At 48.2% G+C, this 27,396-nt stretch overlaps 1 protein-coding gene across 2 annotated transcripts in view; it reads left to right on the top strand.

The window, feature by feature from the left end:
- Nucleotides 1–27,396, top strand: part of man2a1 (mannosidase, alpha, class 2A, member 1) — a 245,702-nt gene that overhangs the window by 159,996 nt on the left and 58,310 nt on the right. For both annotated transcript variants that reach the window (XM_038805125.1, XM_038805126.1), the window contains exons 11-14: nt 9,185–9,299; nt 10,730–10,797; nt 14,975–15,140; nt 20,097–20,327. In XM_038805125.1, coding sequence (XP_038661053.1) covers nt 9,185–9,299; nt 10,730–10,797; nt 14,975–15,140; nt 20,097–20,327 — 580 coding nt within the window. The remainder of the gene's footprint in view (nt 1–9,184; nt 9,300–10,729; nt 10,798–14,974; nt 15,141–20,096; nt 20,328–27,396) is intronic.

The following is a 27,396-nucleotide window of genomic DNA, read 5'->3' as shown; positions in this document are numbered from 1 at the left end:
GAAGCCACTCAACGTTGATCTTTTTTCTGAGCTGTTTCTTCATCTTCTACTGCTCCTGGTGAAGTTTGGTGGACATAGAAGAGCGAATGAACTGGTGGTCTGTCCAGCACTGGCCATTGCTTTGGTGGTGAGGACATCACTTTGGTCTCAGGATTGGACGAAGACAGAATTGATCATGTGCCAGTGCTTTGACCGTGGATGTCTCCAGAAAGTCTTAAACTTGTATTTCGGCGAACAGTGTGTCTATGATGAGAAGCTGGTGTTTCATGCATTTGGTGAGCAGGAGAACCCTGTTAATGTTGCAATTCCCAACCCCTTCCTTTCCAATGGTTCCTTTCCAGGGTTAGGAGTCCTTTTCAACCCTGATGTTGAAGTCCCCAAGGAGGAAGATTTTCTCTTCCTTTGGAATATTGGTGAGTAATGTGTCCAGGGTGTTAAACAAATGGATGCTGTGGTATGAAGAGACAAAAGTCCAGCTCCTTTTCACAAACACCTTTATTTCACTTTAACAGACTCTGCACTAAACTCAATCATCACATCACAAGATACAGAGTCCACCTGAAGCCCCTTTGCATATCAGTGTCAATCATTGAACACTTAACATAAATGAGACAACTAATTGCAATGTCTCTTAACCCATTACTTAACACAGGATGGAGTAGAAGCCTTCTTTGGACTCATCATTCACATCAAGGGTTGGGGCGTAAGCACTCATGACCATTGCCTGCTGGCTCTTGGCAAGTTGTCGTCAGAGGATCATGAGGCGCTTGTTGATGCTGACAGGGAGCTCCAAGAGTTGGTTAACATGTGTCCTGCGCTGATCCTCGGGTTTCCACTCCAGATGAAGTTGTAACTACATCCATCTTCCCTCAGTTGTTCTTCGCATGCTCTTCGGGTCTCTTACAGGGCTGCGACGTCAATGCTGAAGTACCTGAGTTCACAGCCAACAAGTTCTCTATTCCTGTTGATTGTTTTGCTCGTTATCCATGAGGGTTTGTACATTCCAGGTTCTAAAATTGAGTTTAACTTTGATTTTCTAACCACAGGTAAATGAGCCTGCTGGATGTAGTTTTCCAGCCACATTGGGGACTGAACAGATGGAATGTTCAAACCTCTCCACCACGTCGAGGTGGCAATCCAAAGAAAGGAAAGATATAGGCGCGATCTAATGGAAATGTTTCTAAGTGTCATTTGTGGCAGGTTTTGCTGGGGGGAGATCTAACCACACTTAGTCACTTTTTTGGGCCCTGGGAAGTTTCTCACTCGTTTAGCCTACGCTTAAGGGTGCAACTTAACGGCCGCGTCATGCTTGAGCGAGAGCTTGACGTGGCCATTAGATTGATGAATCTAACGGGCGCTGATTGATTTGTGATCTAACCGGCCCGTTTCTGTTGGTGAAATCAGGATCCCGCCATGGCGTTGCGAGAAGCTAGCAATCACTGCTTAAAACCAATCTTCATACAGTTAACGGGAACAACTCCGTATCTAACAGCCTCCCATGATCTGTCTGCCTCCCCAGCAAATGGTCATGTGGGTGCTGATTAGTACACCTTAAAAAAGTGAAGATGGCGGAATGGCTGCTGTGGGGATCCAAGGAGATGAATAGCCATCTTCACTTTCGGGCAGTGAGGCTGGGGGCAGAGGTGGCACGCCTGGATTGGGAGGGTGGTGGGTGCCTCAGCGCCCCTGGGCTTGCCATGTCACTCCCCTGGATCGTGTGTACCCATAATGAGGGCAACCCCAGCTCCTGCCTGTCTGTCCCACCGATCACCAATAAACTATTGCGCATAAGGAATTTTCAATCGTAGTTAAGTGAGCACTTCACAGCTCCCAAGTGGATTCCCATGGGTAGGTGTGCCAAGTGGCATGTAGGAGTTATTGCCAAGCATCCCAACCAGACCATGAGACCTGGATACTGTGCCTCAACACTGCAGGAAGCAATACCTAGATGCAGCAGCCAACATCCGAACACGCAGGGGCTGAGCCACAGCACCAGCGTCATTTCCGCGACCAGAGAGTGGGTGTGTGCACCAGAGAGGGGACCAGTGCCCGATCCAGGTAACGTTATGAGCTGGTTTCTGGGGTCTGGTGAACAGCGGCCCCCGTTGCGGCTGGGGGAGTGTGGGCAGGGCGTGTTGGGTGGCACCCTTTGGGATGGCAGGGGATGTGATGGGGGTGTGAGCCATGGAGAGGCTGAAGGGTTCCAGGATGGAAGGCAGTCTCTCACCCTCTCCAATTCCTGACAGATATTATACAGGATGGATGATATCTTGGACCCTGCAGAAGCTGCCATTGCAGTGCTCCTGGTAGGCCAGGCAACCAGACCCCAGAGAAGGCAGTGACTGCAGCGTCGGCAGTAGCTCGAGGTGGCGTCCCACACCCTGAGGTCCCAGCTTCCCTCAGGTCAGGAAGAGTCCCAGAGGCAGAGGCTAGCGACGGCCCAAGGTGTGCAGGTTGGTCTTTTGAACAGATGACGGACAGTGCCTCAACAAGGGGAGGGTGTGGCACCGGTGCCATGTCCTGGTGGACTTGGCACCACATAGAGAAGGAGGATACCTGCTCCAGTGGCCGTCAAGGTCACCGCAGCCCTGATCTGCTTTTTAAAAATTTAAAGTACCCAATTCTTTTTTTCCCAATTGAGGGACAATTTGGCATGGCCAATTCACCTACCCTGCACATTTGCAGTTGTGGGGGTGAAACCCACGCAAACATGGGAGAATGTACAAACTCTTCATGGAAAATGCTCCGGGGCCGGGATCGAACTTGGGTCCTCAGCACCATGAGGCAACAGAGCCAACCACTAGGCAAACGTGCTACCCAGCCCTGAACTTCTAGACCTCAGGATCATTCCAAGGCTACCGTGCTACCCAGCCCTGAACTTCTAGACCTCAGGATCATTCCAAGGCTACCGTGCTGCCCAGCCCTGAACTTCTACACCTCAGGACATTCCGGGGCTCAAGTGGGGACTTGTGCGGAACTTCACAAGCTACAGCCCACAAGTCATCCATGAGTCCACAGATTCACTGTTTGCTCGGGCAGCTAACTATATAAACTTTGATCTGGACCAGGCCCAACAAGATGCCTGGGCAGCAGGATTCTCTGCCATCGACGGGTTGCCAGGGTCCAAGGTGTAATACAAGGCTTATTGCCTTGCGTGCACCGGACGGTCAGGGAGTGCCCTAGGTCAACAGGAAGGGCTGCTACTCCCTGAAAGTCCACATTGTGTGTGACCACCACATGAAGATAATGCACTTGTGTGCACTCTTCCCAGGAGTGTGCACGACCGCTAGATACCTGGGGCAGTCGGACATCCCCTGCCTCTTCAAGAACCACCCAGGATGGTCGGTTGGCTCTTGGCTAATGAAGCCAGTAATGAGGCCGGTGACAAGTGCAAAGACCTGATACAACGAGGCCAACCAGGTTGTCATTGGGCGGTGCATCAGACTCCTCAAAATGTGGTTCCGATGCCTCGACCACTCTGGTGGTGCACTGCTGTACAGAGGGTCACCTGCTGATCCGCCCCAGAAATGTTCACCAGTGACCGGGACATGTAGCTAAGCAAACAGGACATATAAGAACATAAGAGCCAGGAGCAGGAGTAGGTCATCTTGCCCCTAGAGCCTGCTCCACCATTCAACAAGATCATGGCTGATCTTTTTGTGGACTCAGCTCCACTCGCCCGCCGACTCACCATAATCGTTAATTCCATTACTGTTCAAACAACTTTGCCTTAAAGACATGCAACAAGGTAGCCTCAATTGCTTCACCGGGCAGAGAATTCCACAGATTTACAACCCTTTGGGCGAAGAAGTTCCTCCTCAACTTAGTCCTAAATCTGCTCCTCCTTATTTTGAGACGATGTCTCCTAGTTCTAGTTTCAACTGCCAGTTGAAACAACCTCCCTGCTTCTGTATTAACTGTTCATAATTTTATGTTTCAATCAGATTCACCCTTCTAAATTCCAATGAGTACAGTCCCAGTCTACTCAGTCTCTCCTTGTAAGCAAATCTTCTAAACTCTAGAATCAATCTAGTGAATCTCCTCTGCACCCCCTCCTGTGCCAGTACTGGAGTGCCTTGGCAATGCTCACCTGAGACTGGGACATGCTCCGCAGCACCTCAAAATGGTCCACTTGGGATTGGGACACATCCCCCTGTGAGACAGACATGCTACCAAGACTCTCAGCCATGGCCAACACTGACTGACCCACGCCTTCGGCACCTCCATTCATACTGCTGACGTCGTGCACCCGGCTCTCCACTGTGGTCGCCCCCCATGTTGGCCTCGGTGTCACACATTGCTGGCACCATCTTCTGTGTCCGTAGCCTCTGGGACACCTCCAATTGGCTATGGACCTGTTGGAGTGTCGGAGACACCCACTCTGAATCTCACATCCGCACCCTATCGACTGCACAGCTCCGGGTAAACCTTGTCCGGAGACTCAGCAACTGACTGGGACTCAGGTGGGTCCTGGGATTCAGCAGACCTCCGACTGCTGTTTCGCCTGGGCATTCCTACTTCCACCTGATGTGCATCAGCAACTGTGTAGTGCTCTCCAGAATGTGTCTCAGAAACCTGTCCGCTACTGTTGCTCACCGAGGTGTGTGTCTCCGCTGGCCGAGGGTGGGGATGACAGCTGTGCCACGAATATGGTGATCTCTTCGGCACTCCTCTCTCAGGTGTTCTCTTGGGAGGTCGGAAGGGGGAGGGGGAGTCAGGGTTAAACCACCGTGCCACCCATGCAAACAGGTGGAGGGTGTTGATCTTCTTACGGCAGTGGGTGCCGGTCATTTTGGTCTCCTTACACACTTGCCCGAGAGAGTGTGCAACATAGGTTCACTTGAGTGGTTTCTCGGATGAGTGGGCTATACTATTTGGCGAGATTGAGTAGACCCGGCCAATATTTCATGATATTTAGAAGGACTAGAGGTAATCCAATTGAAACATAAAAAGTTCTTAATGAGTTTAAGAGATGCTGAAAAAATGTTTCCCCTGACTGGAGAATCTATACAGAGAAACATAGAAAACAGAAGCAGGAGTAGGCCATTCGGACCTGTTCTGCCATTCATGGTTGATCATCCAATTCAATACCCTTATCCCTCCTTCCCCCTCAGATCCCTTGATCCCGCTGGCCCCAAGAACTGTATCTAATTCCTTCTTGAAATCACACAACATTTTGGCCTCAGCTACCTTCTGTGGCAGTGAATTCCACAGATTCACCACCACAGCTCTCTGGGTGAAGGTATTTCTCTTCACCTCAGCCCTAAAATCTAAAACACATCGGGGTCACAGTCACAGATCAAGGAGGCAACCCTGGATTGAAATGAGGATATATTTCCTCACTCATTCGATTATAAATCTTTGGAATTCTCAGTGCTTGGGAGCTGTGGATGCTCAGTCGGTGAGCATATACAAAATAGAGGGTCCTAAGATAACATAGGAATACGGGGAGGAATTCTCCGCTCCCCATGCCGGGTGGGAGAATCGCGGGAGGGCTGGGCAACTCACGACGCGCCCCCCCGCGATTCTCCCAACCCCCTGCTCGGAAGAATCGGCGCTCGCATTTTTCATGGCGACCGGCGATTCTCCGACCCGGATGGGCCGAGCGGCCTGCCGTTAGCGACCGGGTCACGACGGCGGCAACCACACCTGGTCGCTGCCGTCGTGAACATGACGACAAACGCTGGTTTGACGCTTGTGGGGGGCGGAGAGGGGAGTGAGCACCCCGGCCATGCTCGGGAGGGGACTGGCCCGCGATCGGTGCCCACCGATCGTAGGGCCGGCGTCTCAAAGGGACGCACTCTTTCCCCTCCGCCGCCCCGCAAGATCAAGCCGCCACGTCTTGCGGGGCAGAGGAGGGGAAGACGGCAACCGCGCATGCACGGGTTTGAGCCGTCAGCCGGCGTGACGTCAGCCGCGCATGCGCGGGTTGGAGCCAGCCAACCTGCGCATGCGCGGCTGACGTCACATAGGCGCCGCCGTCGCGCCGCCTGGCAGCCGAGAGTTACGGAGCACCACTCCTAGCCCCCCCGGGTGGGGGTGAATAAGGTGAGAGGAGCGGCCTCCGAGGCCGTCGTGAAACTCGGCCGGGTTCACGACGGCCTTCCCGATTTTTCGCGGGAGCGGAGAATTTCGCCCAGTTTCCTGGGTAACAGCTCAGATTAGTAATTGTCTAAACTCCCCACTCTAACTCAGAGGGTCCTTGGGAGCAAGGAATTTGCCCATCAGAAGTTCAACCTTCCCTGGCATTCACACAGAGTCAGTGAGTTGGGACTTCAGAGAGGTCCTGAAACACATCTTGGGGTTGAGGAGCAGGTAGATCAGGTCTCCAACAATCCGGAGACCGGTAGATCTGGGTCAGAATTCTGAATTCCCCTATACTTGGCTTCAAATTTCTTGATGCTTTAGACATCAAGTCTATACTTCTGTGACGGGCTGCATTGCTTTACACCATAAACCATAACTGCTGCATCTGTTTGACTGGATTGTTGCTTATGCTTTCAACTAACTTTTAACAGCTTACAGCCCTTTCTCCTTGGCTGCTGTAACTGACAGACTCAGTTACTGAAATCACCTGTTGAGCTGTGACTGGCCACAGTTGTACTGATGTTTCGGCTTCAATTGCAGTATTTTCCTGACCAGAGGCTCACTTGCCTGGGTTGAAGTCTACCCTGCCATATTTTAAGTGAAACTCTGTACAATGTGCAGGATTCTCCCCTACCCGACGGGGCGGGCGGACCCGGCGCAAAGGAGTGGTGTGAACCACTCTGGTGTCGGGCCGCCTGGAAGATGTGGAGGATGGCTAGGCTGGCGCCAGCAGGGTTGGCGCTGCGCCAACCGGTGCGGAAGAGGCTTGGTGCCATGCCAACCGGTGCCAAAGGGCCTCCACCGGCTGGCGCGGGTTGGCGCATGCGTGGGAATGCCAGCGTGTGCTGGAGTCATCCCGGCGCATACACAGTGGGGTTCATCTCTGCACAGGCCATGGCGGAGGTCCATAGCAGCCGGTGCAGAGAGAAAGAGTGCCCCCATGGCACAAGCCCGCCCACGGATCAGTGAACCCCGATCGTGAGCGCCCCCCCGGGACAGATCCCCCTGCGCTCCCCCCTCCCAAGGTCTCTGCAGGCCACCCGTGGAGCCAGGTCCGGCCGGTAAGGACCTGTTGTGATTTACGCCGGTGGGACCGGCCAAAAATGGGCAGCCACTCGGCCCATCGCGGTCCGTAGAATCGCTGGTGGGGCCGCTGCCGGCGGCCCCCGACCGGCACGGCACTATTCCCGCCCCCGCCAAAACCCCGGCGCCAGAGAATTCGCCCACCAGCGGGGGCGGGATTCACTCCGCCCCTTGCCGATTCTACCATCCGGCGGGGGGTCGGGGAATCCCGCCCCATTGAATGTTATATAGATAATTGGGATAATGTCAATCTGAATAGTGTTGGGATTATTTTATGAAGCCCCCAATAGTGGAAAACAATGGCATTCAATGTGACTAATCAGATGGGACGTGAGATTTTGATTTCCCAAATGGCAGGATGCGATGAAGAGTTGAAATTAGTGGCATGTTTGCAGAATGTCGAACATTACGTCAGCCTGTGACAGGTTCGTACTTGTAATACATTTTCATGCCATGAAAACTCACTAACGTGAAGCAGTTCTTTAAGAAAATCCTGCCTTCGACATAAAGTCAGCAGCACACAAGAGTCTGATAGCGCCCAGCTCACTATTGTTTAAAGATGACGTGCACCAGTCTTTGTGCACTTGTGTATAAGGTCAGCTTTTTTTGTTTAACTCAATGGCACAAAGTAGGGGAGTTGGAGAATGGATTCGTGCATGGAGGCTTGGGTTCAGCGAATGAGTCAGTGGTGAGAGAAGTTATGGAGTGGAGTCAGGTGCATAGAAGAGTGGAAGAGGGATCCAGTGGATGACAGGTTTAGATCAGGGACATGGAGGAGTGAAATGAGATGGTCTTTGGTGTAATTGGGAGCAGAGCGGGGGGGGGGGGGGGGGGGGGGGGGGGGGCTTTGAGACAGTCAGCCAAAGTAAGAAAATAAGAAGCCTAAAGGGCAGTGTCAGTACTGTGCAAATGGCGACCCATCCCAGGGTGTTGGATGGCAAAGTCCTTACAGGGCTTTGAGAACGTCGCTGGAACATTTAAATTATTCCTGCTGAGACTGGTCTCGGACAGCTTCCTTTACAAGCATAGAAGGCTGAGCTGTGCCTGCACGTTCGGCCATGCCCCATAGAGTGGTGAGTACAACATTGGATACTAACATAAACATTCAATAAAGAGTGAATGCAAAAACACAACACTATTTCTTCCACAGGAAAGTAATGTCTCTAACTTCCCTATAACTATCAATACATACCAACAATGAGACATGCCCTGTTCATTTAGGTCTCTAACTCAGGGGCAGCACGGTAGCATGGTGGTTGGCATAAATGCTTCACAGCTCCAGGGTCCCAGGTTCGATTCCCGGCTGGGTCACTGTCTGTGCGGAGTCTGCACATCCTCCCCGTGTGTGCGTGGGTTTCCTCCGGGTGCTCCGGTTTCCTCCCACAGTCCAAATATGTGCGGGTTAGGTGGATTGGCCATGCTAAATTGCCCGTAGTGTCCTTAAAAAGTAAGGTGGAGGGGGGGGGGTTGTTGGGTTACGGGTATAGGGTGGATACGTGGGTTTGAGTAGGGTGATCATGGCTCGGCGCAGCATCGAGGGCCGAAGGGCCTGTTCTGTGCTGTACTGTTCTATGTTCTAAGCTAGTCTCCCCAAATAATAATGAACGATGCACACATGAATAAAGTGAAATCAATGTCATGTGAAATATTTACAAGCAAAATTTAGTTTTGAAAAAATGCCCAAGCTCTCAAGTATCCATGTTAATGTCACTGGAGTGTTTTGTTCATGATGCAGTACCTCATTATTTGACTAGGAAGCTCTTTTATAGCTCACCAATTACTGCAGCTTATGAAAGTGTGTAAAGGCTGGATCTATCCTTCACCATCTGGCCCTCTGGACTAGAACACCTAATTTACTTGTGTTAGGCACAAATCTATCAAGGATGAAAAGTGCTGGTTGAAGTATGCTCTGCCAGGGAATGTGTACCAGGTCTCCAAACTCCCCTTGCATCCACACCTCCTCCTTAAAAAAGGCAAAATATTTATAATATTCTTGGACCTTTTGTCTTTACAGATTATTTCATTCAATAATGAACTTGAAAAAAGTGATCGGTGACTCAGCACATTTTCTCATTTTAAAAGACAAGGAAAAATACAAGCACACACCTTCAACGCCCTTTCTTCAGATGGTGAGAAACTTTACTTTTCAATTGACTTCCATGCATCCAAGTAACTACTGTAAATAAGTGGGCTGGTATAAGTGAAAAAAAGCCTTTGGAAGTTGATGGATTGCTGTAATTATGCAACTAATTCATTAATGTCTTTCAGGAAAGGGAACCTGTCATCCATACAAGTGACCCCAGTCACACGCTGTGTGATTGACTCTAAATGTTTCCTGAATTGGCCTGGAAACCTCTCAGTTGTAAACAAAAAAAACCCAATTATAACAGAGGACCTACATCCACCTTTGCTGGGCAAATACATTTGGAAAATACATGAAATCTTGTTAGTAATGTCCACAGGCAAAAATCTTTTTAAAAAAAAGTAGATGGGTGATTCACTTGTTCATGGACAGGAGGTTCACGCCTCTGAGTATCCACAAACTCCTTTTTAAAGAGGATGATTAGAAGAAATTTAGCAAAATCTGGCATTGGTTTCCAGACAGCACCATAGAAAATATTGATTTAGGCTAAGCCAATAAAGGCCCAGTTTTGACCATAAAGGGACAGTCTAAATCATTGAAGTCATTATTGGATATCCATCCTTTTCTGATCTTTGCCTGAGGATTGCTTCATCTATAACTTCATGTTTAATTTTGTTTATCAGAAAATAAGTTTCTAATTTGAGCTGTAATCTTCATCTTGGAACTAAGCTCCTCCACCACGGACTCTTTTTGAATATTCCACAGTCTCCACAATTCTTCCCTGGCTCGGACAGCAAGTAAATTAGAGAAACATATGGAAAGCAGAAGGTGCAAAGCTTACATGTATCTAAAAACTCTGTATGGTATTCTGAGATAGACTCTAAAGAAAATACAGGTGCAGAAGTTGGGTGCTTTTCGAGTGTGCAGTGTTGAGTTTTTATTGAAAGAGTAGTGTGACCAACACTTAGTCAAGAATAGTTACTGTTTTAAGTATGTTCATTAGTATAACAAAATCCTAGAATCCCTTCAGTGCAGAAGGAGGCAGTACGGCCCATCAAGTCTGCACTGCCCCTCTGAAAGAGCACCCTACTTATGGTGAGTATATCCTTATCCCCATAACCCCACCAAACCTTTCAGACACTAAGGGGCAAATTTAGCATGGCCAATCCACCTAATCTGTGCATCCTTGAACTGTGGGAGGAAACCGAAGCACCCAGAGGAAACCCACACAGGCACGGGGAGAATGTGCAAACTCCACACTTAACAAATTCATTCAAATGGGGCTGGTTTAGCGCAGTGGGCTAAACAGCTGGCTTGTAACGCGGAACAAGGCCAGCAGCGCAGATTCGATTCCCGAACCAGCCTCCCAGAACAGACGCCGGAATGTGGCGACCCGGGGCTTTTCACAGTAACTTCATTGAAGCCTACTTATGACAATAAGCAATTATTATTATTAAATGGTCTGATTTGTTTCAGGATGATAGTCAAGCCTCACAGGACTCATTACCTCAAAGAACAACCATTGAATTAAGCTCAAAACCCAGGTTTGTGATCTACATGTTTAAGATTTTTAAAAGACTTTTGAAAGGCTGTAAAAGTGTGATGGTATTGAATTATTCTGTCTCAATCAGGCTGCAAGTTCTGTCTATTTCTTTCTTGTTTCAACTCACATCTCTGTTGGGTGAGTTTAGGCACATCAAAACAATGCAGCGTGATCGACTGTAGCAATGTATAGAGGTAATTACCATCTCCACTAGTTTGACTTTGCTAGCCAAAATGTGTGTGCTGATTAACAAAATTGGTAGCCCAGATTATCCTGCACCAACCTGTTGGAAAATAGTGTGTTGTTGAATCGCACTTCTGTGACTGAAGTGTGACTCTTGGCTTTCTTTCAGCATGGATTCACACAATCAATTCTGAAGTGATCATGTTACAATCAAGCAGGTTTACCCCAATCTGGCAATACATTTTGAATTTATTGCAACATGAACAAACTTGCTTCAGCTTGAATGTCCCATTGCACCAGTAGGGGTGGGCTGAGATAAACATTCCATTTTGGGTGGATCCATCAAAACTGGTCACAAACATAAACCAGGAGGAAACTGCCAGTCACAAAAACATTTTTTGCTTGGTTTATCAATAACTGATTGGATGTACAATGGAAGATAGATTCTTTCCCCACTCCTAAAATGCTCTTGTGTATTTTCAGCAAAAAGAATAATAATCTAAAAGCATTGTGATGCAGCACTACTTTCTATGGAATTATCACTTTTCTCCAGATTTCGGCAATGCTAATGAGAATTGGCTACCATGCAGCACGGTAGCATGGTGGTTAGCATAAATGCTTCACAGCTCCAGGGTCCCAGGTTCGATTCCCATTGGGTCACTGTCTGTGCAGAGTCTGCACGTCCTCCCCGTGTGTGCGTGGGTTTCCTCCGGGTTCTCCGGTTTCCTCCCACAGTCCAAAGATGTGCGGGTTAGGTGGATTGGCCATGCTAAATTGCCCGTAGTGTCCTAAAATGTAAGGTTAAGGGGGGGTTGTTGGGTTACGGGTATAGGATGGATACGTGGGTTTGAGTAGGGTGATCATGGCTCGGCACAACATCGAGGGCCGAAGGGCCTGTTCTGTGCTGTACTGTTAGAACATAGAACATAGAACATAGAACGATACAGCGCAGTACAGGCCCTTCGGCCCTCGATGTTGCACCGACATGGAAAAAAAAAAACTAAAGGCCATCTAACCTACACTATGCCCTTATCATCCATATGCTTATCCAATAAATTTTTAAATGCCCTCAATGTTGGCGAGTTCACTACTGTTGCAGGTAGGGCATTCCACGGCCTCACCACTCTTTGCGTAAAAAACCCACCTCTGACCTCTGTCCTATATCTATTACCCCTCAATTTAAGGCTATGTCCCCTCGTGCTAGCCACCTCCATCCGCGGGAGAAGGCTCTCGCTGTCCACCCTATCTAACCCTCTGATCATTTTGTATGCCTCTATTAAGTCACCTCTTAACCTTCTTCTCTCTAACGAAAACAACCTCAAGTCCATCAGCCTTTCCTCATAAGATTTTCCCTCCATACCAGGCAACATCCTGGTAAATCTCCTCTGCACCCGTTCCAAAGCTTCCACGTCCTTCCTATAATGAGGCGACCAGAACTGTACGCAATACTCCAAATGCGGCCGTACCAGAGTTTGGTACAGCTGCATCATGACCTCATGGCTCCGGAACTCAATCCCTCTACCAATAAAGGCCAACACACCATAGGCCTTCTTCACAACCCTATCAACCTGGGTGGCAACTTTCAGGGATCTATGTACATGGACACCGAGATCCCTCTGCTCATCCACACTACCAAGAATTTTACCATTAGCCAAATATTCCGCATTCCTGTTATTCTTTCCAAAGTGAATCACCTCACACTTCTCCACATTAAACTCCATTTGCCACCTCTCAGCCCAGCTCTGCAGCTTATCTATGTCCCTCTGTAACCTGCAACATCCTTCCGCACTGTCTACAACTCCACCGACTTTAGTGTCGTCTGCAAATTTACTCACCCATCCTTCTGCGCCCTCCTCTAGGTCATTTATAAAAATGACAAACAGCAACGGCCCCAGAACAGATCCTTGTGGTACGCCACTCGTAACTGAACTCCATTCTGAACATTTCCCATCAACTACCACTCTCTGTCTTCTTTCAACTAGCCAATTTCTGATCCACATCTCTAAATCACCCTCAATCCCCAGCCTCCGTATTTTCTGCAATAGCCGACCGTGGGGAACCTTATCAAACGCTTTACTGAAATCCATATACACCACATCAACTGCTCTACCCTCGTCTACCTGTTCAGTCACCTTCTCAAAGAACTCGATAAGGTTTGTGAGGCATGACCTACCCTTCACAAAACCATGCTGACTATCCCTAATCATATTATTCCTATCTAGATGATTATAAATCGTATCTTTTATAATCCTCTCCAAGACTTTACCCACCACAGACGTTAGGCTCACCGGCCTATAGTTACCTGGGTTATCTCTACTCCCCTTCTTGAACAAAGGGACCACATTTGCTATCCTCCAGTCCTCTGGCACTATTCCTGTAGCCAATGATGACCTAAAAATCAAAGCCAAAGGCTCAGCAATCTCTTCCCTGGCTTCCCAGAGAATCCTAGGATAAATCCCATCTGGCCCCGGGGACTTATCTATTTTCACCTTGTCCAGAATTGCCAACACTTCTTCCCTACGCACCTCAATGCCATCTATTCTAATAGCCTGGGTCTCAGCATTCTCCTCCACAATATTATCTTTTTCTTGAGTGAATACTGACGAAAAGTATTCATTTAGTATCTCGCTTATCTCCTCAGCCTCCACACACAACTTCCCACCACTGTCCTTGACTGGCCCTACTCTTACCCTAGTCATTCTTTTATTCCTGACATACCTATAGAAAGCTTTTGGGTTTTCCTTGATCCTACCTGCCAAAGACTTCTCATGTCCCCTCCTTGCTCGTCTCAGCTCTCTCTTTAGATCCTTCCTCGCTTCCTTGTAACTATCAAGCGCCCCAACTGAAACTTCACGCCTCATCTTCACATAGGCCTCCTTCTTCCTCTTAACAAGAGATTCCACTTCTTTGGTAAACCACGGTTCCCTCGCTCGACCCCTTCCTCCCTGCCTGACTGGTACGTACTTATCAAGAACATGCAATAGCTGTTCCTTGAACAAGCTCCACATATCCAGTGTGCCCAACCCTTGCAGCCTACTTCTCCAACCAACACATCCTAAGTCATGTCTAATGGCATCATAATTGCCCTTCCCCCAGCTATAACTCTTGCTCTGCGGGGTATACTTATCCCTTTCCATCACTAACTGTTCTATGTCTATGTTATCATTTTCACCATGCAAGGGAAAACAGAAAATTTAGGATCAAACATTGGATAGAACAGTTTCCTGCAAGTTGCAGGAAAATTGTTGCAATCAAAATACATCAAAAGTCTACATTGATGTGCTAGTTTCCATATATCTCTTTCTTGTATAGTTGTAATTTTAGTGATAATATGTTACTGTAATATTATGGGACTATTCCACTGGATCAAAGAAGGCTAAACGGCTTTTTTAATCTCTTTTTTTAAATTATTAAGGGGTTTGATGGGGTGAATTGGAAAAGATCATTCTATCTGATTGGGAATCATGTGATATGGGATCAATCACTTAAAATTAACACTAAGAAAGAAAGATTTGGAGAAATTTCTTTGTGACGGTGAATGAAATACACTGGCGGACAAACTAATTGAAGCACTGGTCATTTTATTGTTTAATGAAACAGTAGATGAATACTTGAAGCAAAGTGAAATACAGGGTTTGGTGCGTATAGGACAGTGGACTTTGTTTGGATTACTCAGCACAGACCAAGTGGAACAAATGGCAGCTTTCTGACTGATTTGTGGTCCATTGTTCTTAAAACTTACGGCTTTCGGTTTGCAAAGTTTCTTTAACTGGCATTTTAAATCGGGAATTTTCACCACAGGTGGCTGTTTCCCTTCTCCTTTTCCTTCTCTTGGATATTGCAATATATGGTTGATGCTCCCACAATCACATTTAATATGCCAATGTAGAAGCATAACAATGATTCCCTTTGAACCTCACCACTTTCTTCTAAAAATATATTGTAAATGGTTGTTAAACATTATATCTCAAGGAATGAAAATGTTCTTATTTCAGGTTTATTGTGCTGTATAACCCAACAGACCAGGATCGCATCTCTGTTGTAACAGTACAAATAAGTTCATACAAAGTAAGAGTGCTAACTGCTTCTGGGCGACCAGTGGAGGCACAGATTGGTGCAGTTTGGGATAACCCCACCACAGTTTCCAAAAGTGTATTTCAGGTGAAGTATGCTTTACTTAGTTCATTACTCATGTTTTCTTTCTCCATTCATTGCTTGAACAATGCACTTTAACTGTGAATGTCGATAGGCTATTTAAATGCAACGGTTGCACAAGTGAACAGGAAGACCTGACCCAATCAGATCAAGGGATGTGAAGAATCCTCTGTTTGCTTTATGTAATGCAATTGTAAAGCATGTTCTTTTTGAATGCATTTTTGAAAATTGCTACCAAAACAGTTAATTCTACTGGTGCCCACACATGGTCACTTCCGTGTGGATAGTCACTAGGGGGAATCCTTCCTAACCCAAGGGCAACTGAGGCCAATTGTAACACCATGTTTACTGCCGCAGCTATGATCAGCAAAATTAGCACAGTCCAATACTTGAACCTGGTGCTTACCTAGTCTGTATGGCTCAACTCCTCACTGGTTAACTTTACTGTGCCATCTAGCTGCCCATTGTTACATGTTAACCATGCTTCTATGTTAACATTTCCATTATAAATTTCCCGCCATGTCCACATTCATCAGGGAAAGTACCAGCATAAAGTTGATGTATTCTAAGTATGCATCCCTGTCACTGGTATGCCTCCCACTTTTTCAGCCGGTACTGAAAAAAGACATAAAAATCTAGTACAAGTCAGTGAGCAGCTAGTGCTGTTCACTGCTCAGCTCTAAACCCACCCTAATATTTCACATAATTTCTAGCCATTTGCATTATAAAAGCAAAACAATAATGATATGCTCAAATGGTCTTGGGTGCGATTTACTGGCCTCGTTGCAGTCGACTTGGTGACTCAAGGCCGTTGAATCTCGCGCGAGGCCTGTTGTGAGATTTGCGACGTTTGAAATGTCTCGTGAGATCAATGGAATCTCATGATGCGTCATAATCTGAACCTTGCCGTCACTGGGCGTGATCCAGAGTAGCATATTTAAATGAGTCATTTGGTGATATTATTGTTACAAGTTATCCCACAATTGTACTGATGAGAGTTTTATTTAATAATAATAGTAGTAATCTTTATTGTCACAAGTATGTTTACATTATCACTGCAATGAAGTTACTGTGAAAAGCCCCTGGTTGCCACACTCCGGCAGCTGTTCGGGTACACTGAGGGAGAATTCAGAATGTCCAAATTACCCAACAGCATGTCTTTCGGGACTTGTGGGAGGAAACCAGAGCAACTGGAGGAAACCCACGCAGACATGGGGAGAACGTGCAGACTCTGCACAGTCACCCAAACCAGAAATCGAACCTGGAAGCAACAGTGCTAACCACTGTGCTACCGTGCCACCCATAACTTGTATGAAAGTCCCTTAAGTCACTTTTTCCCCTGTATGGCTTTGATGAATTTGACATCTGCATCACAACTGTGGAGAGCAGGTCTGTTAGATGTAATGGGAGCCACCATTTTATACCATCCTTGAAACTATTTCCAGTAGACCTTCAGAAGTTACTCTATCACTTGGGAAATCTGCATCCCAAGCGTTTAGTGTGGTTTCCTGGGATCCTTGACTTCTGGATTGATTCCCCATCTGATTCAAATTCTTGGTTACCGTTGTTTTCTGTGGAGTAGCTCTGAATGCGGATCCTATTCTTTTAGCTGGGATTAGTACATGGCATAGAGTGATCTAAGAAGTGTAATATCAACCTTGCAGAGTTATGTGCTGGGATTCTCCGACCCCCCCCGGGCCGGGTCGGAGAGATCCGACCCCGGGGTGGACCCCCATGGTGGCCTGGCCTGCGATCGGGGCCCACAGATCTGCGGGCGGGCTTGTTCTGTGGGGGCACATCTTTCCTCCATGCCGGGCCCCTGTAGGACTCCGCCATATTGCCCAGGGGCTGGCGCGGAGAAGAGAATCCCCGCTCATGCGCGGAAATACGCTGGCCTGTCCGGGCATGCACGAGATCACACTGGCTGGAGCGGTGGCAACCCCACCGGCGTCCACCTACAGTAAGTTCGGAGAACTCCTTACTTTTGGGGGCTGTTGACACCGGTGGTTGGCGCCGGTTTTCCCGCCGGCATGGAGACTTAGGGCAAAATTCTCCACTCCCCACGCCAGATGGGAGAATCGCGGGAGGGCCAGGTGACTCACGACACGCCCCCCCCCCCGGCACCCGCCGCGATTCACCCACCCCCCGCTCAGAAGAATCGCCGCTCGCCGTTTTTCACACCGACCGGCGATTCTCCGGCCCGGATGGGCCGAGCGGCCTGCCGTTCGCAACCGGTTCACGATGGTGGCAACCACACCTGGCCACTGCCGCCGTGAACATGGTGCCAAAAGCTGGATTGAAGCTTGTGGGGGGGGGGCAGAGAGAGGAGTGAGCACCACGGCCGTGCTCGGGAGGGGACTGGCCCGCGATCGTTGCCCACCGATCGTCGGGCCGCCGTCTCAAAGGGACGCACTCTTTCCCCTCCGCCGCCTCGCAAGATCAAGCCACCACGTCTTGCGGGGCAGCGGAGGGGAAGACGGCAACCGCGCATGCGCGGGTTTCAGCCATCGTGATGTCAGCCGCGCATGCGCGAGTTGCAGCCGGCCAACCTGCGCATGCGCGGCTGACGTCACATAGGCGCCGCCGTCGTGTCACTCTTGGCGCGCCGCCCGGCGGCCGAGAGTTACGGAGCGCCGCTCCTAGCCCCCCGGGTGGGGGTGAATAAGGCGAGAGGAGCGGCCTCCGAGGCCGTCGTGAAACTCGGCCGAGTTCACGACGGCCTTCCCGATTTTTAGCGGGAGCGGAGAATTTCGCCCTTAGTCCCGAGAAGTGGGAGAATCCCGGCAATGATATTTGAAGTACCCTATGAACATTGAAATGGGTAAACATTGTTAGGGAAAATGTCCCTCCAGCTTTCCCTTTAAATGATCATCTCGAAAATCAGATATCAATATAAGTCGCATACAATTTAAGCATGTGCAGGGAGAGTCACCTTCGCAAAGGTAAGCTGCAACTCTGCTAATACGACATCAGACAATTTATACAGGTACAAATCTTGAGTGGGCAATTCCTGTTGAATTGTCACAGATTCATTTCACCAGCTGCTTATCTCAACATATTGTTTATTATTATGTATCAGTTCTCCCTAATTTTCCAGTCGTCCCAAGATCATTATCTGGTGATTGACTATCTGGTTTTCCTCCTTTGTCTCTGTTCTTTCTCCTCATCTTGCATTTTCTTAATTATATCTTTTCACTTAATTCTCTGGGCACGATTTACTGGCACTGTTGGGCCCAACTTAGTAGCGTGACGAGGTTGTTCACGACGCTCAAGACATCTCGCGAAATTCAACCGATGTCACGATCGAGATCTCACCCTCTCTGGCCGTGATCCAGATCAGCATATTTAATGATTTGATTTATTGTCACATGTATCGAAGTACAGTGAAAAGTATTTTTCTACGGCCGAGGGAACCTACACAGTACGTACATAGTTGACAAAAGAATAATCAACACAGAACATTGACAAATGGTACATCGACAAACAATGATTGGTTACAGTGCGGAACAAGGGGTCAAACAAAGGAAGCAAAGCAAATGCATGAGCAAGAGCAGCATAGGGCGTCATGAATAGTGTTCTTACAGGAACAGATCAGTCCAGGGAGAGAGTCATTGAGGAGTCTTGTAGCTATGTCTCTTCCTATGTCTGGATGTGCGAGTCTTCAGACGTCAGTACCTTCTGCCTGATGGAAGGGTCTGGAAGAAGGCCTTGCCTGGGTTGGAGGGGTCTCTGATAATGCGTTCCTGAGGCAGCGGGAGGTGTATACAGAATCAATGTGGGATGGCAAGCTTGTGTGATGCGTTGGGCTGAGTTCACCACAGTCTGCAGTTTCTTGCGATCTTGGACCGAGCAGTTGCCATACCAGGCTGTGATGCAGCCGGATATCGGATGTTCTCTAAGGCACATCTGTAGACATTTGTGAGTCGATGCAGACATGGCAAATTTCCTTAGCTTCCGTAGGTCCGTAGATCCATTAGGGCCATTTGAATATACATGCACCGGATTCTCTGGCTCCTGGGAACTAACTGCCTCCCCAGCGAGACCTCGCCAGGATGCTGTTTAGTACTGGTCCACACAAACGTGAACCAGGCGTAATGGCACCTGGGTGTCTCAGGCCAATGGAGACCCCTGAGTGGTCAAAGACAGGGCAGGGTGGCATCCTAGCTCTCCCTCTGGCACCCCAGCACCATAGCACTGCCATCCTGGCACCTTGGCCTTGCCAAGATGGCAGTGCTGATGTGCCTGGGTACCAGGATGGCACGGCCAAGGGTCAGGACCTGAGGGGGCCATGCCAATGAAAGGGGGGATGAGGGTGATATGATGAGTGGTGAGGTGAAGGGCAGATATGAAAGAGCCTCATAAAGCTTGGAGGGGTGACGGTGGGAGTCCTGGAAGAGGGGGTCCCGAAAGGGGACGGAGAGACCTGTAAAGGGGGGGGGGGCACTCAGAGACCCAATAGCAGGGTGTCCTCATTTTAGGGAGGGGGTTTGATGTCTATGAATGCAGGGGGTGACATTGTCCATGTGTGGGGGGTGTGGAGGACCCTCAAGCCCACTTAGAAATCAGGGCACCATTTCAACATGGCGGTATATGTATGAGGAGCCGGTCTGGCTGGCAAGTCCAGCTCCCCAATGCTGAAAAAAATTCTAACTGTGGGCTGAATTGGGGAGAAACTCCCCAAGGCCCAAAAAAATGGCTAAATATGGGTGAATTCCGGTTCTCATCCAAAAAGCCAGCGGGAAATACTTCACGAACTTCACCCAAAATGACACTTAGAAATGTTTTGGTTGAATTCCGCCCTCTGTCTCACAGGTGGTTTACAAGGATAACCTTTCTCAAGTTTGAACAGCTTTTTGTTTTAAGCTAGTATCCCACGATTCCCCAACATCAGCATATTGATAGAACGGATCAAAATTGAAGGTTTCCTCTTGATATATTTTCTTTCCTTTATTCTTTCAACAGGTTTCCTTTATGGCACAGGTATCAGCTCTAGGACTCGGGCTGTACCAGTTAGTGGAAGCTCCAGATATCAAAACTGTGCCTGCTGATTACACTGTGTACCTGAATGGAAGAGAGGAATTAAGCATAGACAGCCCCTTCAAGATCAACATATTGAAAAGCTACACTGGTGATGTCACTATTGAAAATCCAAATTTGAAAGCTTGGTTTTCGGGAACGAAAGGATTCTTGGAGGTAAAAGATTGTCGAAAAGTGTTTCTCTAATCTGTAAAACAACCATAACTATCACTAATTCATCAAGCCTCCATATACCAATGAATGGGTCCCCTAATGTTGGATGTTACTTTTGTGCTCTTTCATATCAGTTTCATACAGTATTCACAAACAGAATCCAAACTAAAGCATGATTGAACTCCTGTTCTAATTCTTACCTTTTTCCTTTGTTTAGTTATTTTTATTCTTCTATTCAGTCACTGTTGCAGCCTTCAGCACTGTCTGACAACAGCCACATTCAACTTCTAAAACATCTAAAAGATGCTTTGAAAGTTGTTGACTGTTCCTAATGACTCATGGCTGCTCCCTCAGCTACCTCCATTTGTTGCAGGTTTTCAAAGTGTGAAGATTGGTTCAAATTTATCCTGTCTTTTACTATGTAGAAGTTTACCTTCTTTAAGTGAAAACAAGAACAGTTCTACTCCCAGTCAGATAGAGAAGTGACTATTTGCTTGGAATCTTCTGAGATACCACTACTGGAAGTAAACCTGTCAGAAAGTCCATAATACCTTTCTAAACAGCCCAAAGGAAGTAAAAATCAGTTTTTGAATGAGGGTTAGAGAGATTGCTTATTCCACTCATTAAATGTCAGTCAAGCTCCAAAGTTCTGCAACAAGGCTGAAATACCAGCGCAGAGATTGAGCGTGCGATTCTCGGGAAAGATTTCGAAGTGTGGTAGCGAGCTGGTATTGCCGTGAGCTTCAATGTGCTCGGCAAGGCCGGCAATGCTATTCAGCATTAATTGGTCCACTTAACGAGGCCCCACGGGCTTCTCGCTACAAATCGCCAGGTGATTCGCCGGGACCGCGATCGCCAGCCCACCGCTAACAAGGTCAAGCAGCACTTAAGCAGCACTTGCACAGCCAACCCCAGTCAAAACGCAGCCATGGCGCCGAGAAGATTTGGCAATGTGGACCTGGCGAGGGTCCTAGGTGCGGTGGAGGCCAGGAGGGATGTCCTATATCCTGAGGGTCCCAGAGAGTGAGCCACAGGACAGCCAGTGCTGCCTGGGACGAGGTGGTGGTGGCTGTAAGTTCTGGGAGCGTAACCAGGGGGACTGGCCTCCTGTGTCGTAAGAAGGTTAATGATTTACACCGGGCAGCACGGGTGAGTTGACACCACCACCCCTCCTTTCCGTCCCCACACAAGCATCCACCCTCCCAACTGTCCATGCACCCCTAACCCGCCCCTTCACCCCCCTCTCCCTTCAACATCCCCTCCCCAATTCTTCTTTCACACACCCTCCCATTGCTGTGAACCATGCGTGTGCTAATGATGCCCTCTGTGTTTCTGCAGGAGAAGCTCTCACACAATCGCCAGGAGAGGGTCCAGACTGGGGGTGGGATGCTGGATTTGAGAATCCTCACCACCTTCAAGGATAGGGCCCTGAAGGTGACTGGGATGGCCGAGGACAGAGCGGTCACCAACATGGGAGGTTGGCGGAAGTCGCAGAGGGAGGAACCACCAGACCCCCCCTGGAGAGTCTGTCAAACATGAATTTTTATTACCTTATGACTGACCCATCCACCCATTGTCCACATGTCCATTCCCCCGAAGACGCTGGTTCATTCCGGGTGGCCCTCTCCAGCCCCCCAGTAATAATAACCTTTATTATTGTCACAAGTATGAAGTTACTGTGAAAAGCCCCTAGTCGCCACATTCCAGCACCTGTTCCGGTAAGCTGGTATGGGAATTGACCCCGCGCTGCTGGCCTTGTTCTGTATCACAGACCAGCTGTCTAGCCCACTGAGCTAATCCAGCCCACCTCTGTAGAATACACTTGGAGTATAGTGTTCAATTCTGGTTGCCACATTACCAGAAGGATGTGGAGGATTTAGAGAGGGTGCAGAAGAGATTTACCAGGATGTTGCCTGGTATGGAGGGCATTAGCTATGAGGGGTGGTTGAATAAACTCGGTTTGTTCTCACTGGAACGACGGAGGTTGAGGGGCGACCTGATAGAGGCCTACAAAATTATGAGTGGCATAGACAGAGTGGATCGTCAGAGGCTTTTCCCCAGGGTAGAGGGGTCAATTACTAGGGGACATAGGTTTAAGGTGTGAGGGGCAAGGTTTAGAGTCGATGTACGAGGCAAGTTTTTTTACACCGAGGGTAGTGGGTGCCTGGAATTCGCTACCGGAGGAGGTGGTGGAAGCAGGGACGATAGTGACATTTATTGGGCATCTTGATAAATACATGAATAGGATGGGAATAGAGGGATACGGACCCAGGAAGTGTAGAAGATTGTAGTTTAGTCGGGTAGCATGGTCGGCACAGGCTTGGAGGGCCGAAGGGCCTGTTTCTGTGCTGTACTTTTCTTTGTTCTTTGTAATACCTCGGAGGAGTGCTCTGAGGAAGACACGATCGATGCGTCACAGTCATCACCACCCTCTGCCAGCGCGGATATATGTACCTCAGTGGGAAACGTTTGGCTGGCTTCTGGGGCACAATCTGGTAAGCACCACACTGTTGCTGATGTACATCAGGTGGAGGAAGGAACTCCCAGGTGAGACAGCAGTCGGAAGTGTGCTGGATCCCAGGACCCAGCTGAGTCCCAGCCTGATGCTGAGCCTCTGGTACAGGGTTACCCGGAGCTGATGGAGATGATAGTGTGTGGCCGGGACATTCAGAGGCAGATATCAGTAATACTCCAGCAAGTCCATAGCCAATATTTGGAGTGCCAGAGGGTACAGGTGCAGGAGATGTCGCCAGCAGTGTGTTGCACCGAGGCCAATATTGCTCAGGTAGCAACCACAGTGGGAAGCCTGGTGCACAACGTTGGCACCATTAGTGAAGGTGTCCAAGGCGTTGCGCAGTTGGTGACGGCCATTGCTGAGGGTCTCGGCAGAATGTCCGACTCGCTGGGTGATGTTACACAGCGTGTGGTGTTGCCTCCCGCAGTCTTCAAGCACAGTGTTCGTGCAGCAAGGTGTGATTGGGAAGCTAGGCTATGACTCTCACATACTACATTGCCCACCCACCCACAGGAATCCACTTGGGCCATGTGAAGTGCTCACTTAACCATGATTGCCAGTTCCCTACTAGCAATAGCTTTCAGCTGCACGCCCAGAGGCCTCGGCAGTCGGCGGGGGTTACAGGTGGTCGGTGGGGAATTCGGGCAGGGACAAAGGTTCCCCCCGTAACAGGTACACACGATCCAGGGGTCGGCATGCTGGTGTCACTCACAGTTGTCCCCCCCCCCCCCCAGCACCTCCAGCCCTTGCCCCTTCGATGGCGGCCCACTCCTCCGGAATCCCCGTTGGATATGGGGTTTCTCCCGTTAATAGTATGGATATAGGGCTTAAGTGGCAATAATTGGTTTCTACGGCAAGATCCCAATTTTGCCTAAGGAGCCGGCCGGTTGCATCACAAACTGTTTGCCGCCTGGCACGGTTCTCGTTGTCACCGAGAGCGCAACGAGGCCGGAGAATCGCACCCATAATGTTTTACCTTGGGTTGTTGGCCAGAATGCAGAGAATTATTCTGGTCATCAAGTAAAACAACAAAGCTTGTGAAGGTCAGATTCTTTATGTTGTAAAATTATATAAATACAAGCTGTACCAATTAATCTCTGAGCAGGATTCTCCGTTTGGAAGACTAAACGTGGGATTTACCGGCTGGTCAGGCTGGCAGGATATTCCTGTCCCTTGCCAGTGCACGAGTTTTCCAGCGACGAGGGGAGCAGTCAACGGGAATTCCCGTTGACAATGGCAGGACCGGTAGATCCCGCTGGTAGGCCCCCTCTGCCGCTGAAAAACACGAGACGGGTTGGTCGGTAAATTCCGCCCCAAGTGTTGACACCAGGACTGAATTGCATGCAGTTCGCATTCATATTGGGGGCGCAATTTGGTAAGAGAGTCAGGACATGCAAATGGGCCAGGACTCTGCCGCTGCGAATTCGGAGCAATCCCCGGCCCAGTGTTCTAACTGCTGGGGCTGGAGTTATTGCTACAGACTGCAGCAATGGCTGTCTGAGCTGGGAAGCCAGACGCAAACCTCGATTTTTGACAGATGCCCAATCGTGGTTCACATTCTGACATTTTGAGGTAGAGAATCCATCCCTCTGTTTCTGTTTCACCTTACCATAAAATGAAGCTGCTTAATGATTGAAACAAAATCTTGGCAATCTAATGTTAACTTGGTACACCGACAGAGACATAAAAAATAGATGGAGTCATAGAATCATTTATGGCACAGAAAGAGGCCATTTGGCCCAGCAAGTCTAAGCCATGGATCAATCTAGTCTGTCCCATTCCACATTCTAACCCCATAGGTCCTCAAATTTATTTCCTGCATGTGCCCATCCAATTTCTTTTGGAATTACTTGATCATCTCCGTTTCCACCATCCTCGTGGACGGCCGGTTCCAGACCATTACCACTCGCCTCCTTAAAAAAAAATGTTTCCTCACATTCCCTCTGCATCTTTTGCCCAAAACCTTAACATGTGTTGCCTAGTCCTTGTACCATTAGCTAATGGGAATAGTTTATTTTCATCTATTTTGTCCAAACCTATCATGATCTTGTATACCTCCATCAAATCTCTGCTTAACCTCCAATTGCTCCAAGGAGAACAACCCCAGCTTCTCCAGCCTAACACTGCAGCTAAATTTCCCATCCCTAGAACCATTCTGGTAAATTTCCTCTGCACCCTCTCAAGGATCCTCACATCCTTCCTTAGTGTGGTGACCAGAACTGGAAACTATTTTCTAGTTATGGCCTAACCAGAACTTTATAAATATTCAGCATAATTTCCCTACTTTTGTACCTAATACCTCTAGATCCCAAGATCCCATATGCTAAAAATGCTTTCAATATGTCCCGCCACCTTCAAAGATCTATACACATTCACCCCAGATCTCTCTGCTCCTGTATACTCTTTAGAGCTGTACCATTTGGTTTGTATTGAATCCTTTCTATTCCGTCTGCCAAAATGACTTCTGCCAAAATGACTTCAGGAAGCAAAGTACTGTACATACCTCTGTCAGCATCAACGGGGCCGAGGTGGAGATGATTAGCAGTTTCAAATTCCTAGGGGTACACATCACCAAAAACCTGTCCTGGTCCACCCACGTCGATGCTGCCACCAAGAAAGCACAACAGTACCTATACTTCCTCAGGAAACTAAGGAAATTTGGCATGTCCACGTTAACTCTTACCAATTTTTACAGATGCACCATAGAAAGCATCCTATCTGGCTGCATCACAGCCTGGTATGGCAACTGCTCGGCACAGGACCACAAGGAACTTCAGAGAGTCGTGAACACCGCCTGGGCCATCACACGAACCTGCCTCCCATCCATTGATTCCAACTACACCTCCCGCTGCCTGGGGAAAGCAGGTAGCATAATCAAAGACCCCTCCCACCCGGCTTACTCATTCTTCCAACTTCTGCCATCGGGCAGGAGATACAGAAGTCTGAGAAAACGCACGAACAGACTCAAAAACAGCTTCTTCCCCGCTGTTACCAGACTCCTAAATGGACTGACCTCATTAACACTGCACCCTGTATGCTTCATCCGATGCTGGTGCTTACGTTGTTACATTGTGTACTTTGTGTTGCCCTATTATGTATTTTCTTTTCTTTTCTTTTATTTTCATGTACTTAATAATCTGTTGAGCTGCTCGCAGAAAAATACTTTTCACTGTACCTCGGTCCACTTGACAAACAAATCCAATCCAATCCAAAAACCTCATACTTCTTTGTATTAAGTTTCATCTGCCACTTGATTGCCCTTTATGCCAGCCTATCTGTGTCTTGTTGCAGTCAATTGGTATTGCTCTTACTGTAACATTTCCAAGTTTGGTATTATTGGTAAATTTTGAAAATTTCCTCTTTCTCTGATCCCCAAACTCAAAAAGAAGTGGTCCTAACACTGTCCCTTGGGGCACACCAATGTCTACCATCCTCCAATCAGAAAAATATCTACTTACCACAACACGCTGTTTTCTATCCGAAACCAAAGTTTTTAATCCAATTTGACACTGACCCTCTTATTCAATAAGCGTCAAACTTGTTAATCAGTCTTTTATGTGATGCTTTGTCAAATGCTTTCTGTATGAAAGACGTGGAAAGTCAATCCTTGTTAAACCCCATGTCCTGTTGTTGTGCAGTAATAAGTAGATATTGGGCATATGAGTTAACACATATAGAAATACGATACTGAAGTGTGTCTGTTAAAGCTGGGAATATAGTAGATCTAAATTTGTAACATTTCAGAATTCAGTTTCTGTTAATTCATTTAGAAGCAGGTATTTATGCTTTTGAGAACAAAACCCATTTTCGAACCATATCAAAGTTAGTATCTGAGATTTTTCTTTTAATTCATTTACAGGATGTGGGCATCGCTGGTTAGGCCAGCATTTATTGCCCATCCCTAATTGCCCTTTAGAAGGTGGTGGTGAGTTGCTTTCTTGAACCGCTGCAGTCTTTAAGGTCAAGGTACACCCACTGTGATGTTAGGGAGGGAGTTCCAGGATTTTGCCCCAACGACAGTGAAGGAACGGCGATATATTTACAAGTCAGGGTGGTGGGTGACTTGGAGGGGAACCTCCAGGTAGTGGGGTTCCCAGGTTTCTGCTGCTCTTGTCCTTCAAGATGGTCGTGGGTTTGGAAGGTGTTGTCTAAGGAACCTTGTTGAGTCACTGCAGTGCATCTTGTAGCCAGTACAGATGGCTGCCACTGTTAGTTGGTGGTAGGCGATTTGAATGTTTGCGGAAGGGGAAACAATCAAGCAGGCTGCTTTGTCCTGGATGGTGTCAAGCCTCTTCATTGCTGTTGTTGGAGCTACACTCATCCAGGCAAATGGAGTTTTCCATGACACTCCTGACTTGTGCCTTGTCGATGGTGGACAGGCTTTGGTGGGTCAGGAGGTGAGTTACACACCGTAGGATTCCTAGCCTTTGACCTGCCTTGGTAGCGACAGTATTTTTTTTTTAAATTTAGAGTACCCAATTTTTTCCAATTAAGGGCCAATTTAGCGTGTTCAATCCACCTACCCTTGCACATCTTTTGGGTTGTGGGGGCGAAACC

This window comes from Scyliorhinus canicula, chromosome 8 (assembly GCF_902713615.1).
Source record: "Scyliorhinus canicula chromosome 8, sScyCan1.1, whole genome shotgun sequence".
NCBI lineage: Eukaryota > Metazoa > Chordata > Chondrichthyes > Carcharhiniformes > Scyliorhinidae > Scyliorhinus > Scyliorhinus canicula.
This window is presented reverse-complemented; position numbering and strand designations above follow the sequence as displayed.